The 15333-nt window shown below is 47.6% G+C and overlaps 1 protein-coding gene across 2 annotated transcripts in view; it reads left to right on the top strand.

The window, feature by feature from the left end:
• Window positions 1-877: 877 nt before the first annotated feature.
• Traf3ip3 (TRAF3 interacting protein 3) overlaps window positions 878-15333 on the top strand; it is a 26893-nt gene continuing 12437 nt past the window's right edge. The window contains exons 1-8 of one of the 2 annotated variants that reach the window (XM_029482610.1): window positions 878-1081; window positions 4322-4721; window positions 7000-7147; window positions 7284-7347; window positions 7571-7595; window positions 7855-7884; window positions 8023-8118; window positions 15243-15314. In XM_029482610.1, the coding sequence (XP_029338470.1) occupies window positions 4380-4721; window positions 7000-7147; window positions 7284-7347; window positions 7571-7595; window positions 7855-7884; window positions 8023-8118; window positions 15243-15314 (777 nt within the window). In that variant the 5' untranslated portion in view covers window positions 878-1081; window positions 4322-4379. Of the gene's footprint in view, window positions 1082-4158; window positions 4722-6999; window positions 7148-7283; window positions 7348-7570; window positions 7596-7854; window positions 7885-8022; window positions 8119-15242; window positions 15315-15333 lie in introns of those variants that run through there. The other variant, XM_029482609.1, reaches the window with a different exon arrangement.

The raw sequence follows: 15333 nt of genomic DNA, 5'->3' as shown, positions 1-15333 counted from the left end.
ACCTGCCTCACACATGTCAAACTGTACAGTCACAGCAGCCACATCAACCATCCAATCTCCATACTGAGTGACTTGTTCAGAAGGTTCCAGAGCAGTCCTTGAACTTGTACAAACTCAGTTTCCTGTTTATCTATCCTGAGTTGCTCTGGGATTTCCCATTTGTAAGTTTCTTTTTAATGTATCAGTTCTCTTTAATTTTTCCCAAAATTTCTTAGTTCAATTCACTGGGATTTTTCAGATTTTTTTTTTTTTGGCTACCTGCCTTCTGCCCTTTAGCCCTCCATACTTCACCCCTCCACACTGCCTCATAAAGACATGAATCCAGGATGCCCTCAAGGATCTGGAACTCCACAAAACACACAGATCCTTCAGACCACAGGAGACTCTACCCAATGCCAGTATTGGGAAAAAGAGACTCCAAAGAGCTAGATGGTATGAGAAACATCCCTCCTGGGTCTTACCACAGAAGTGGCAAGGTATAGATATGGCCCAGAATTCATCCCTGTGTAGTCCTAGAAAGACATTTAAAAAAAAAAAAAAAAAAAAAAACAGGGTTTCATGTAGCTCAGGCTAGCCTTGAACTCAATATGGATGATCTTGACCTCCTGGTCCTCCTGCCTCTACTTCCTGAATGCCAGGGTTTCAGGTCTGGCTTTTAATGTTGGAGGTGGAGTCCAGGGCTTTGTGCTTGCTAGGCAAGTAAGCACTCTACCTACTGAGCTACAGCACCAACCACAGGAAGTGAATACTGGGCTGAAACTGCCAGAGAGCAGACCAATCAGGTAGTTGGAGAGTGGGTGCCTGGGTGGACTTCCTCACCAGCCCTGGAGGCCCCAAGGGTGCAGGGGCCCTCTCAAATTGCTAAGGGCAAGGAGAGGAACTGAGGTTTGTGAACACTGTGGCTTGTGTTTCCTGTTTCAGCATGCTGCTGTGCGAAAATAACGTCAGTATAAGAAGAAAATGGTGAGGGGGTTTAGAACCTCAGCTTGACAGCTTCCCCGGCCTTCTGAGACCAGAGAGACCTAGAAAGAAAGGGCTGAAGGCTCTCCTGAGACACTTGAGACAGAACCTGGGACTTGAGGTAACTGTGGAGGAAGATGCTTTGGGATCTTGGTTTGGATCTGTTTACTTAGGGTGGGGCAGAGTATGCTCTGCCATGCCAGGCTCCTGCATAGCAGCAGGTGGTAGAATGTACTCGCTGGGGCTTGTATGACCAAAAAAACACCCTGTGCTAGAGACCCCAGGCAACCACAGGGTATGGCTCCCAGCTCTGCTCCGTCTGTTGGCTTCAGTTAGGTGTGAGTTGCATGGCTTGGTGTTGGTGTGCTCTGCATCCATAATACAAATTAGATGACTTTTCCCAATCCCTTCAATGTAGAGATCCCTGTAATGGGGTCTTCAGCTCCCGCTGAGAACTCTGAACTAAGAAGGCCAGATTCGTGTAGGAAGCCACCCATCATCTCCTCTGCATACACAGCCAGGAGGCATGTGCAAAACTGTGGCAAGTCAACAACATGTCTGTAGTTGAGGGGCAGTGTGCTGCTGTCTTCCTGTGCAGGAAGGAGAGCCTTCCCTAGCCAGTACTAGTCCTTCCTCCAAGCTCTAACTAGGGCCTTTCATGTTGGCCAGGGGTACCTCAGAAACTACAGAAATCCTGGGCAGTGGCCTTGTGACCTTTTTCTGAACTACAGGACCAGTTCCTTTTTCCTATAGCCTGTCCCTGTCCATCAGACTTTCCATAGCCTTCTTGCGTTAAAGCAAGCCAGGATGATCCCACCATCCTAGAAGGCTGTGTGGTTCCATACAGGTGTCACACCACACCCCAGGAGGTGTAGAAGGCTATGGGTTTGGAGACACTCCTCTCTCTAGGGAGCCATTCCTATTGCAACTTCCTAAGCATTAAGACCTAATGATGCAGAGAGTAAAATAGCCATATTTCAGTGGCCCTACAGACAGTAGATGGATAACAGGAAGATACATCCTCACAGACCTGTTCTCAACCCCTCAGACCTTTCTTCTTCCCGTCTGGAAGGTAGGCAACCTGGGAGCTCCCTCTAGTAAAAAGCCCCACAGTGGGGAGCCTAAGCCCTCACACTTATAATGGCGTCTCCTTTCTTCACCTACCTGTTCTTTGCCTTCCTGTCTGACCTAATTGAGTTGATGATTACATCCAGACCACAGAGAAGTGTTTTGTCCTTGTAACCCAAACTCAGAGACTACAGGAACCATAGTAAAATTATTCCAAGATGGAGCTACAAGCCCTGTTCAGAACTGAGAGAGGGAGTAGGGGAATCAGAGGGCAAAAGTGATCATTCTCTGTCCTACAGTCTGGCGTTCCCTGGGGCATTTGATTCACAGCACCAAGTTTTCAGTATTCAGCGCCAGCCATGATAACTACAATATTTTTATATCTATTATTTTTAAAAAGCTGTTACTTATCATATGCCATGTGCTAGGTATATGGTGTGGGTGTTGGGTGTTGTCTTTTAAGATTCATGCCCCTTCAAGGGAAATTTTAGCTCCATCTTATAAATGAGAACACTGAGGCTTAGCAACACCCCCCCACACACACACACACACACATACCTGTTTGGTGGGTATTGACAACCTGGAAGTGAGTCACAGTCTGGCCCCAAAGCAAGGGTTCCTTCCCCTCCTTCAGTGAAGACAGAATAGTTGGGTGCTGTGGCTTGAAGATGCACATGTATGTAATTCCAAGTCTCCTCTATACATTCATTTATGACAAACCACAAGTAGGCTTTTTGGCTCATTTTCTACATAATTAAATAAACAGGATGACATGTGGCAGATCTAGGGAGCCCCACAGAGGGAGAGTGGGAAGAAGCCTGAGGGAAAGGCAAACAGCACCTCACAGTCCTTGGGGAAAGCTCTGCCCAAGGCAGAGTGTCCCTCCAGCCCTCTAGAGTCAGATAATTAAAAGTATACATGACTTAGTCACACAAGAGCCCTCCAGAGAGTGAGATTGCCCAGCAACAGCCCTGTGAATGAGTACTGTGACCAGAGGGAGAGTAGGAACCCTGCACAGGACTCGATCTTGTGCTAGGATAGGCATTGAAGTCCCAACAAAGAAACACAGGGATCTCTCTTCCTGCAGAGTCTGTGCAGCCTATAAACATGAGGGGTCAGAGCTGACCAGTGTTTGCAAAACCACCGAGGAACTGAATTCCTGGGCAGTGGGATAATCAGGTCATAGAGAAGAGGCAGCGGCTGTGACGAGGACCTTCCTCCATCACCACAGTCTGACCCCAGAGGATAGGAGGCAGGGTACAATCTCTGATGGTGTGGTGTAGTTCATCTGAGTCCAGCCTTGATTCCACCAGGCTGCCAGAGTCCAAAATAAGGCTAGCCAAATCCATAGCCGATGGGTGAAGATGAGGGTTTAGGGCACTATATGGATGCCAGGCAAGGCCACCTAGAGGGGCATCAAAGGTGGTCTGTCCTGAAAACTGTTCCTTGAGGACTTTCCACTATATAGGATTCTCTTGTCTTGTTTCTTATGATTTTTAGGATTCTTGTTGAGGGCACCTCACATGCTTGATAGATGGCAGATTTGGGGACCAGACTGAGCCTGGCAGGGAGGTGATCCTAAGAGAATAGAACCTCCCCCTCTGAGCCCCTGAACCAGATTCTCTGAAATGAACCAACATCAAGCATTTTTAAGGTCCTTGGCTAACAGACTGACTTGATCAGCAGCTGAGAGTCAGAGTCCAGCACTAGATACACAGTAGATGACAAAGAGGAAAGTTGGGAGTGGTGATGAAGGAATTAGAGCAGGTTTCCCTAGGTCATGGCAGTCCAGAGCCACAAGATGGCTGCTGAGAGCTAGGAGTGGAACAGAGAGTGCCAGCCACAAACCTGGTCACTTCCTGAGGGGTTGTGGCTATCCTTCTAGGTCTCAAGAAATGTCACTTAGCAAGAGACAGTAAAGATGACATCATCTTTCCTTTTTAGACTGGGAGATAAAGTGGGCAGGGCTGTCCACAGTTCTACAAGCCACCCACATGGCTGCAGGCTCATTATGGCTACTGTCAGTTCTTCGTGTTCCCTCGCTTAGAGACATCTAGTCAAGGAAGAAGGGGCTCCGGAGAGACCCGTCCACTTTAGGAGATCAGTGCTAGAGAAAAGCAGAAACCTGGCCTTACCGGATTGCACCTGTTCATGCAGGATTGAGCCTGGGAGTCCTGACCTTGGGTTCTCAACACACATGGATGGAGCCCTGTGCTACTTCCACCCTGACCCAGAGAGATAGACTGTCAGTTTTCAGCTCATCTACTGACTCCTCCCTCTTGGCATCTGGCAGATCCAAGCAGCTGTTCAAGGAAAGTAAGCCAAACACAACAGGTGCTCGGGAGGCCACCATGATCAGCTCAGACTCGAGGTCCTCCCCTGGCTTGGCTCGGTGGGCTGAGAGCTATGAGGCCAAGTGTGAGCGACGTCAGGAGACCCGAGAAAACCGTCGCCGCCGCCGCAATGAGACCACTTGCCGCCAGCCAGGGAAGGTGCTGAGGACCCAACACAAGGAACGGCTTCAGGGAGCTCGGCAGCTACAGTTCCTCAAAAGGAGAAACCTGGAAGAAGAGAAGAAAGGCCAAGCCAGGGAACAAGGGCCCTCCAGCAAGACAGATGGAGGAACAGGCCAAGTGTCTATCCTCAAGGAGTCCTTGCCTGGTGCCAACAAGGCCTCTTTCCCTGGACAGCAGGTGTGATATGTCTGAGATAATGCTGCTCCAGGGCCGGGGGGGGGGGGGAGGAGAAGGGCGGTATCTGCAAGGTACAAAGGATGAACAACTCTAACAATCAGTTTCTGTTAGTCCCTTCCTCAGCATGCAATCAGGTTTCCTTTAGCCATCAACCACTGCTCTTTCAGAGATTCCGTGGTGTCTTTATTTAACTTCTTTTGAAGAGGAGGGTCCTACACCTACCTATTTGGAAGAAAGGAAATAACTGAACAAACAATTTCAAGTCAGTAATTAGTATAAGATTTTTTTTTTATTCCTGAGAGAGGGCCTCACTATGTAATCCAAGATGGCTTCAAATTCATTATCCTTCCTGATTGCTGGGATTACAGGTGTACCATAATTGGCAGATTCCTTTCCTTTTGTTTTCTTAATGCTGAAGGCCCTTATGCATGAGCTCCCGGCACACCAAGCCACTGGGCCACATCCCCAGCTCTATAACCCAAGATGCATCATCGCACAGACGCTCACACACACACACACACACTAACACAGAGACACACATATGCACACAGACACACCCTTACTCTCCAGTAAGGCTTCACACCCACTCTTCTCTCTCTCTTGTGACACTTCAGTTCTAATAGCTTCGCCCAACTGAGGCCTCATCTGGTTGGGGAAGCCTTCCCTGGCAACTCAGGCCACCTCTGCTCTCATGGGTCTGCATGGTTAATATTGCATAAATACATAAAAATCCCATTAGCATGCATAAGAGGAGCAGTGTTCACAAGAGCAGGCTCTGTGTTATCCTACTATAGTGTCAGCACACTGAGGAGAGGAATGGATCCATGTAAACCAAGAATAGATACTTCATATAGCAGGTGTGTGTGTGTGTGTGTGTGTGTGCGCGCGCGCGTGCTCGCGTGTCCATGTCTGAAGGTATTCATGTGGGTGCACATGAATTTACACATGAAAGCTAAAGGTCCACTCCAAGCATCATTCCTTGCTTTTTGATGCTGGGTCTCTCACTAGCCTGGAGCTCACTAAGTAGGCTATCCTGGATGTTCAGCAAGCCCCTAGGATCTAGATGCCTGGCTCTACCTCCTTGGCAATGAAATTACAGGCACTCACCACCAGCCTGGCTTTTTAAACAAAACAAAACAAAACATGGGTTCCGAGCTTCATGGTTACAAGGCAAGCACTTCACTTGACTGCACTGTCTCTCTGGCCCCTTCATGAGGCTGCCACACAGCTGCCCAGAACAACCATCCTGGAACATAACTACCAAGGAACCAGCTGCCTCCTTACAGGGTAACAAGGCCTCTGACTGGCCTGGGCGAGGGGGGCCAGGGTATGAAGGATAGAACAGAAAACAGTGAAATAACTGCCTGCCCATGGTTATCAGGTCAGACCATGATGGAATCCCATAGATACTTCTTGGGCTTTTAGTGCCTTTCTTTTATTATTATTTTGTAGGAGAAAAGGTAAAAAGACTAGCTTGTGACCACCACTATCCCATCCTCCCAACTGTCTTCTTTCAGTGGAAAAGCTCAAAGGTCCTGTGGCTGTAAGGAGAGGCAGGCAGGCCCTCTAGGCCCTCTGTTATAGGCAGGAGCCAAAGGCCTAGAAAAGGCCTGATCTGACTATTGTCAAGTCTCTGACCACTTCTCCCTCTAAATCAGCACATGGCTGAGTGGCTGAAATGGGAGAATGAAGGGAGACTGGCCTCTTGTCTGGCCAAAGAAAGACATTCTCCCTGTCCAGGACAAGGAAGAACAAGTGGTTTTATAGGTGGGAAATATCGGAGTACAGTGACAGGTTACCACGCACAGAACAGCTTGCGCACAGAAAGGTATTTCTCATCATTTATAAGGCTCAAGGCTCCAGTGTGTCTGAAATCTGATGAGGACACTCTCCCTGTGTGCAGATTCATTGTGTCCACTCTTAGGAGAAAGCAGGCAGAGGGGCAAGTGCTCTTCTGGTAGGGCACTAACCTCATTCATCAGGGCCCCACACTCAGACATAAGTATTTCCCAAAGGCTCCATTTCCCAAAACTGTTAGAATTTTAACATGTGAGTTTCAGGAAAACCACTCAGTGCACCCAGATGTGATTACCATTTTGCTTTTTTTTTTTTTTTTCCATGCTGAGGATGGAGTCAAGGGCCTTGTTTGTGCCTGGCAAGTCCACTAGCACTGAGCTACATCTGCAGCGTCTGGTCCTTCTTTCTGCAGTTGTCTGGAAAACTTAAGAGGCCCTTCAGAGCGGCATTCAGCATCCTTCATCATTCATTTGCTTTCCAGGAAACGGGGATAAGCTCTGAGGTTTTCCCAGCCTTACATCATTCCTCCTCAGGCATCCAGAGGGATCTGGGTGACCACCATGCCTCCCATGGGAGAGCCTTTCCACCACAGGACTCTGACATCAAGAAGCCACACAGACAGCACCGGGGTGAGAGCTCAGCCCTGACCTGCAATGGCAGTCCAGCTCCCCAATCCCTCCCCTCATCCTCCCTCCTTCCCTGGATGCTGCACCATCCTCTCTCTCTCTCTCTCTCTCTCTCTCTCTCTCTCTCTCTCTCTCTCAGGCACTCAGACAAAGGCAGAAGAGGCATTGCCAACAATAAAGAATGATGCCAGTCAGCAAACCAAGTGAGTTCCTCTGTGTTCCTGACCCTAAAGCTTCACATCTCATCTACCCCTCCAAATGTTTACTTGGAACACCTCCACTGGACACACCAAGAGGAGCCCCCCCCAACTGAGGAGGAAAAGCCCTTCCCCACCCTACTATTCTTCAGCAGGGATGCCCGGTGCAGCTGGCATCCTTCCTGCTTCTATTCTTTGACCCACTGTCATGTTTTCCTTCTCTTCCCAGCTGTGGAGTTGCTGTCCTAGACAAGGTAAGAGAACTCTCATTTGGGGGGCGAGGGGGTCTGGCTCAGACGGCACCTAAGCTCTATCATTCTGGGATTCTGTAATAAACTCAGGCTGGGGTGGAGGGATACCTTCTTCCAGGATGGCCAGATGGTCCTGAGCGTAGATGTGGGGCCAGAAGGACCCTACCAGATCCAAGGCAAAAGAGATCTGCTACCTGTAAGCCTGCCAGGGCTCTGGCTCTATGCTGAAGTCCTCCTGAATCTCTTTCATCTCTCCCACTAGGACATCATTCAACTCTCGGAATACCTCAAAGTAAGTATCATGGTAAGCCCCCCTCCCCCCCCCGCAACACACATGCACGCACACACACACACACACACACACACACACACACAGCTCTCCACCTACTCTTCCTCCAGGTTAATCTTTCCTTTTGCATATCCCTTCTAGGAAGCCTTACAAAGGGAGCTGATCCTAAAAAAGAAAATGGTGATTCTCCAGGACCTCCTGCCTGCCCTGATCCGGGCCTCTGACAGCTCTTGGAAGGTAAGGGTAAAGTCTTCTTCAGACAAAGTATGCAGGCTTCTATGCATGCCCGCCTCATTTCTCAGCATACCAGGTAACAAGGAGAGGGCTGTCTCTCTGGGAAGAGGCAAAAGTGGTGATACTCAGATACAGTGGTCAAAGGGTCACATAGTAAATGCATACCTAGGGAAGACTCAGAACCAAAAGGAGACAGAGGCCTGCCTTTAAACTTGTGGAAAGAAAAGAAAGAAATGCCTACGCAGTGTTGTCAAAATCAAGGCTTTCACGAGGGATTCTGTGCTTGTTAGTTACTTTTGTTGTTGAACAACAACAACAAAATCATCAAAATACCCTACAAAAGCAACTTCCAAGAAAGGGCCAGTTTTGGTTTATGGTTCTAGAGTATGATCAATCATGGTGGGGAGGAGGGTCATGGCAGCAGGAGACTGTGAGGCAACTGGTCATGCTGCATCCATAGATAAGAAGCTAAGACAGAAATGCTGGTGTTCATCTGGCTGTCCTTACTTTGTTTTCCCACTGGGAAGCCCAGCCCATGGAATGGGATAGTCCCTTTGCAGGTGGGTCTAACCACCTCTGCAATCTAGAAACTCCCATACAAACACACCCACATGTTTGTCTTCAGTGTTATTCTAAACGTCATGAAGCAGACAATCAAACTTAACCATCACAGATCCACACAAGCCAGTCTGTGACAATACTCTGCCTGTAGATGGGTGGCAGAATAGAGAGGGCTTAATGGGTGATCTAGTTTGATTTTCTGTTTGCTGTAACAGGCCAAGGCCTTGCCCACAGTCATATAATCGCTTAGCTAAGTTCAGGTCTCTAATGATGGTCTGTTCGTTCTCTAGATAGCCAAACACCATGTTCCTGCTTACAAGTACTGGGAATTTGTTCTTTAGGAAAAAACATGTTGTTAGGTTGGTTGGTTGGTTGCTTGCTTGCTTGCTTGCTTGCTTTCTTGCTTGCTTGGTTGGTTGTTTAAAACATGGTCTTACTAAATATAACTCTGGATGGTCATGAACTTGCTCTGTAGACCAGGCTGGACTTGAACTCACAGAGATGCACCAGCTTCTGCACTCCAAATGCTGGGATTAAAGTCATGTACTGCCATACTCTAGGCTCAGGGTCCTGCTTTTTAGAGAGTTCATAGTTTTGAAAACAAAACACGTACCAAAATAATACAATGAAAAGAAATGCTTCCAGGGTAGGGCAGACTACAGGAGGGAACAGACAACTCCAGAGAAGAAGCTGGAGCCACACAGACAGCAGGCATTTACCAAGCAAATGAGCACACTAGGATCGGGTTACAAACAGGAGTATGGACACCTAAGAGCCAGAGCATGACTTGGTTTGGAACAATGGCTCTCTAATTCTTTATATCAGGATGCTTTTTCAAAAAAGAAAAGTTTATTTATTTTACTTATATGAGTACACTATTGCTGTCTTCAGACACACCAGAAGAGGGCACTGGATCCCATTACAGATGCTTGTGAGCCACCATGTGGTTGCTGGGAATTAAATTCCCTCTGGACCTCTGGAAGAGCAGTCAGTGCTCTTAACCACTGAGCCATCTTTCCAGCCCCTACATCAGGATTCTTCTTTTTTTTTTCTTTTAGATTTACTTATTTTATATATGTGAGTACATTGTTGCAGTCTTCAGACACACCAAGAGAGGTCATTGGATCCCACTATAGATGGTTATGGGCCACCATGTGGTTGCTGGGAATTGAACTCAGGACCTCTGGAAGAGCAGTCAGTGCTTTTAACCACTGAGCCATCTCTCCAGCCCAGGATTCTTTATACTAAGTTTTAATTGAAAATTCCAAAGAACTTTGGATGTGTACCATATCAGAAGTCACCTTGTTAAAAGTTAAAACAGAAATTTAGAAACATTAATTTTGAAATGACACTAGTCAAGCATCATTCGTTAACTTATTATTTTAATGAAGAATTTTGTTTTCAAAAGGATAAAAAGAGAGAAGCGGCATATACAATATACATTTACAATATCTAGCTGAACAAAAGACAGCTAAACTCTATTCGCTTCTGAATTCAAGCTCTTGTGATTCACTCTTTTAGTTAAAGTGTTTGAAAGAATTCAGTGTCATGGAGACACATGCTGGAAAGGGAGAGGCCTTGCAGATCCCTTGAAAGAGTCTCTAGGAGCTCATGTGTCCAACAGACGATAAGCAGGTTGGTGCCACCAAAGCCTAAGGCAGCAGGAGTGTTGAGGCAGAACGCCAGTCTCCCATGCCCCCAATGCGCCTCATTGGTAGGAAGGTTTATGCTTAAAGAAGTGAAACAGGAAGTTACGAAACACTCCAGGAAGTTTGCAGTGACACAGAAGACCACCACTCCCACTTTGCAAGCTAGTCACTGGACCTGGATTCAGGAATCCCTTTGGTCAGGCCCCTGCTTGCCAAGTCATTTCCACTAGCAGGGCAGGAACCTGAGCTGGGCAGCTGGGCATGTGAGGTGGTTTCCGGTACAGAGCTAAATTGAGCTCATCTCACGCACCCCTTCAGCAGATACTGAGTGACTTTCAACTCTATGCCAGGGCTTCAGGAACAAAAAGAAATGGAGCCCTTGCTTTGAAAGACTCATAGTCCAGCAAGGAAGAGTCACAGCAGATAATGCCAGTGAGACATGGCTGCAAACGTATGTGCAGCCTGACACAGAAAAAGAGAGTGGCTCTGCCTGAGGTAGAGTAAGGCAGGCTGTTTGCAGAGACCTTCTCAGCTGGGCCTTACAGGATGAGCCGGAGCTCACCATTTCAGAAGCAGCTTGATGTGGAGGAAAAGCAGAAAAGCACTTAGGGAATTAGACTGTTTCCAGGCCAAGGTGTGCAGAGCACTGGGTATAGCCCAAAGCCATGGACAAGAAGGGATCCTGTCTGAACAGCACCACACAAAGACCTCTCTCACAGTTTCAGAACAGGAGACTTGAACCTTTTTGGCTAAGGTTTGTTTCAGATTTAATGAAAAGACACACAAACACACATAAATACATATTTGTATGTGTGTGTGCATGAGTGTCACAGCGGACATTTTGTTTTGGAACGGCAAAACCATGAAACTGCATACCACACCCAGGTTGAGAAACCTGCCTGTTTGGAGCAGCTTGTTCACTACAGAACGGAACGGAAAGGAATGATCTGATCTGTGTTCACAGCTTCTCTAATCAAAGGCCCAGCTGAGTGAGGGGTGGGGCCCTGGAGAATTCTAGAAAGCCCAGGCCAACTGTGCTTAGTGGGAATGAGGCAGATACTGTAAGAGCTATTCATGTAGATATCAGGAATCTGAGACTGGAGGATTTCAAACTCCAGGCCAGCCTGGTCTATATATTAAGGCCCTGTGTTCCTTTTTAAACCATTTCTACCATAAAGTTGGAGGAGGGTGTTATTTTATCCCAGGCTCTTCCCCAGGCTCCAGCTTGGTTCCTCACTCCCATCTTCCCACCTTTCCCAGGTCTCACACATCACACACACACATACTTCTCTTGTTTCTCCCACCCCAAGCTTCTAGCTTCCTGTATTTAAGAAGTCATCCATAACTGTTCATTTGAGAACCCTTACTTCTCCCAAAACAAAACACTTCCAATTCCACCCCTCCTGAGACAACTTCAGTAAGCCATTGGACCGTGGCCTCATTTGGTGATGTTAGGAAAGTAGCTGAATGAATGAGGTCAGAACTGGGACTAGGGCTTAAGCGCAGTGTCTACTTTGTCCTTTCCATTCGGGTCCACGTATGAATCTGCAGCTTCTCATGCAAGGATGTTCATGGTAAGATCTACAGGAGAACCCCAGGGTTGGTGCCCCTGAAGACATCCCTAGGAACTGCTGAGAACCCAGAGCTGGGTCTGGCCACTGGAACAAAAGTAGCTCTGCCTGCAGAGGAAGCAGGAGTGGAGCACTGGGGCTTTAAGTTCTGCAAAGCATAACTGAGATCCTGAGATGACAACACAGAGGGAACAGGCTTCACCCAGTATGCAAGCTGTTAGGGGAGAGATGAGCAGCCATGGGAAGGGGCTTCTGTGGTGAAGGTATGGCGTTTTTGGAAACAGAGCTGAGGCAGGGGGATCAAACAGTAGCAGGATCTAAAGCCTTGGATCAATACTCTGTGTGTGTGTGTGTGTGTGTGTGTGTGTGGCCTCCTCACTGCCTTCCTCTCCTTTCCAAGATGCTCCAGGCTCCTGGGGTAAGGTCTGTAGCCTTAGAGCTTCTCAGATACTCTAACACAGTCGTCAGCATGGGTAGAGTCAGGGGGTGGGGGCAGGAAACCCTGTGCTCCACTTGCAGCAACGTGAACGTGGCTGGGACTTTCCTGCTTGCCTTAGGGAGTCTGGGAAGCAGAGCTCTATGTACAAGAGATTTTGTTCATGCCCTAGACTTGGGTGGCAGCCCCTATTCCTACTTGAAAGGGGATACTGTAAATTGTCTTGCATTGCAACATAAATGGAAAAATAATCTGGGGGTTGGCTGAAATACATAAACACTTGGAAGAGGAAAACACTGAATTGAACATGATACTACAGAATAGGAAGGTGCCCAGAGGACATTCCAAGGACTCTGTCTGGGGCTTATGTTCCTTCCACGCTATAAGGAGACGATCTTGGTCTTTAAACTTGGTGGGTTTGGCTGGCTTCTGCACTGTAGATTTTGGGCAAAGAAAAGTGCATGCAGTTAGTGGGAAGACCAACACAGAGCAGGGCGGGGTGGGGCCAGTTTAGTGTGGTGCCGCCAGACTGACAGTGAACAGGCCCCTCTGGGGAATGCAGCTGTTCTACCACTTACCCCTGCGCCTGAACAGTGGAAGCCTTTGTCCTTCTCTCTCATTGGTCCCAAGCCCTGTGGTTATTGTGAATGCCAAATCCCTTTCTCTCTGCTCTTTCCCACATGCGGCTGAGAAAAACATTAATAGTAGGAGGCACTTTAGAAAATTGTTTTTGGCAAAGATTTTTGCTTTTGCAAGGCCCAGCTGAGTAACACAGGAAGCAGAAAGGGTGGGGGCTCCCCCTGGTCCCTACAGTTAGAAGAATTAAACAAATAAGATCAAAATGGGAGCTGTGCGATGCCACTTCCTGTCTTCCCCAGGCACCCCGACTCTCAGAAAGGGAGGCCCACCTCATCCCAGACACCCTCTTCCACCTTAGTCTTTTTAGCCATGAGGGCTGGAAGTCAGTTTGACACCAGGAGCCACAACATCCAGGCCTGGAGAAAGGTCTCCAAGAGTCCCACAGAACTTGGGTAGACAAGTCAGAGAAGGAATATGAAAACCACTGCAGACTAACTGCTCACAGCTCTATCTCTAAAAAACATACTCTCATTACTGACACACCCACTACTCCAGACGGATGTCCCCTGGGTAAAACTCAAGGCTGGCAAGGGGGATGTACACAGGTACAAAGATCAGCAAAGTAGGTGAAACGCTCCAATGTATGCAGGTACAAGGATCTTATAGCTGAAATGCTACAAGACTAGAAACCAGAACTGCACCTCTGCTCATCTTTCTCTGCTTGGTCCTAGATCAAGGGACACCTACCTTAAAGTGCCATGAGGCACCTCAGGACCTGGGTCTCATGGGACAGGGCAGGGACAGACCATTAGGTTGACCCAGCTTCTGAATTGCTCTGTGACTTTCCAAGAAGCCCTCTTACCCCTCCCCGTGCCAAAACCTACTCTGTTTTGTATCTGTAGGTCCATTTCTCAGTTTTCAAAGAATTTCTCAGGAGTCCTGCCAGACAGGGAGGAACACACACACCAGTAGTCATTCCTCTACAGCCACAGGTTCCAAAGCCTCAGATTCAACCAACACTGGATCAAGTATAACTGAAAGGGGGGAAAAAATCCTGTTTTTCTTGTCTTTCTTGTAATTAGTGCCAAGACCATACATTATAGCTGACATTTCCATGGTATTTCCAGTGTACTGTGTGTGAGAGTCAGGGACGACTTTAAGCATACAGGAAGATATACATATGCCTTAGATAAATGTACATATTTATATACAAGAGAGTTGAACATTCTGAGGGGCTCTAGGAACTCTCAGTGGATATGAAGGGTGTGAAATGCAAGGACTGCCATGACAGAGACCTCTGCCCACTGTCCTGGGGCCTGAAATCAAGGTATCACCAGTACCAGTCTCCCCTCCTGCTGAATGGGCTGCCAACACCTATTTTGTCTTCTGTGGTCTTCCCTCAGTTTACCCTTGTGTTCTGGTCTTGTTTTAGAAAAACACTATCAGACAGACTAAATTCATTTGACTGCATTTAACTTCATTGAAGGTGCAGCCTCTGTCTTAGTTAGGGTTTTACTGCTGTGAACAGTCACCATGACCAAGGAAACTCTTATAAGGACAACATTTAATTGGAGCTGGCTTACAGGTTCAGAGGTTCAGTCCATTATCATCAAGGTGGGAACATAGCAGCATGCAGGCAGACATGGTGCAGGAGGCTCTGAGAATTCTACATATTCAACTGAAGGCTGCTAGCATAATACTGGCTTCGAGACAATGAGGGTCTTAGGATGAGGGTCTTAAGCTCATGACCACAGTGACAAACCTACTCCAACAAGTTCGTACCTCCTAATAGTGCCACTCCCTGGGCCAAGCATATTCAAACCATCACAAGCTCCAAATATGCTCCCGTTCTACATAGAATACTGTAGCTCACTGCAGCATACAAACCTGAAGGGTGAACAAACATACTTCAACCCCTAACAAGGAGCTGGAACAAATCAGATTCTCCCCAGGAGCAAAGACCTCTTTTAGCTTCATACCTGTGCTCTACAGACAAAGGTCCAGGATGAGAGAAGGCAAGGAAAGCTGGAGGTGGGGGGGCAGTTTAGAAACCTCCCTCTCTATGGCCTTCTTTGCTGTCTGTGCCATTTGTTAGAGAAACTCAAGATACAAAGAGAATTTGGGGTCAATCAGGATCACCCTGGGCCTACAGAGAGAAGACCAACTTCCCCTCAGAGTGCCTTAGCCACCTCTGCACCTAGAGGGGTTCAGCCCACAGCACCAAGATTTGGCTGTGGGACAGGGCTGGAGAGATGTAGCAAGCCTCTTTGTGGTTAGTTGGTTGGTTGGTTGGTTTTTCCTTAGCTTACTAACTAATCCTGTTTATTTTAGGGACAGCTTAATGAAGACAAGCTGAAGGGCAAACTAAGATCCCTAGAAAACCAGCTCTACACCTGCCTGCAGGTAAGCATCCTGGAGAACA

The sequence above is a fragment of the Mus caroli genome, chromosome 1, assembly GCF_900094665.2.
Source record: "Mus caroli chromosome 1, CAROLI_EIJ_v1.1, whole genome shotgun sequence".
In the NCBI taxonomy this organism is placed as follows: Eukaryota; Metazoa; Chordata; class Mammalia; order Rodentia; family Muridae; genus Mus; species Mus caroli.
Note: the sequence above shows the minus strand (reverse complement) of the source record. Positions and strands in the feature narration are given on the sequence as shown.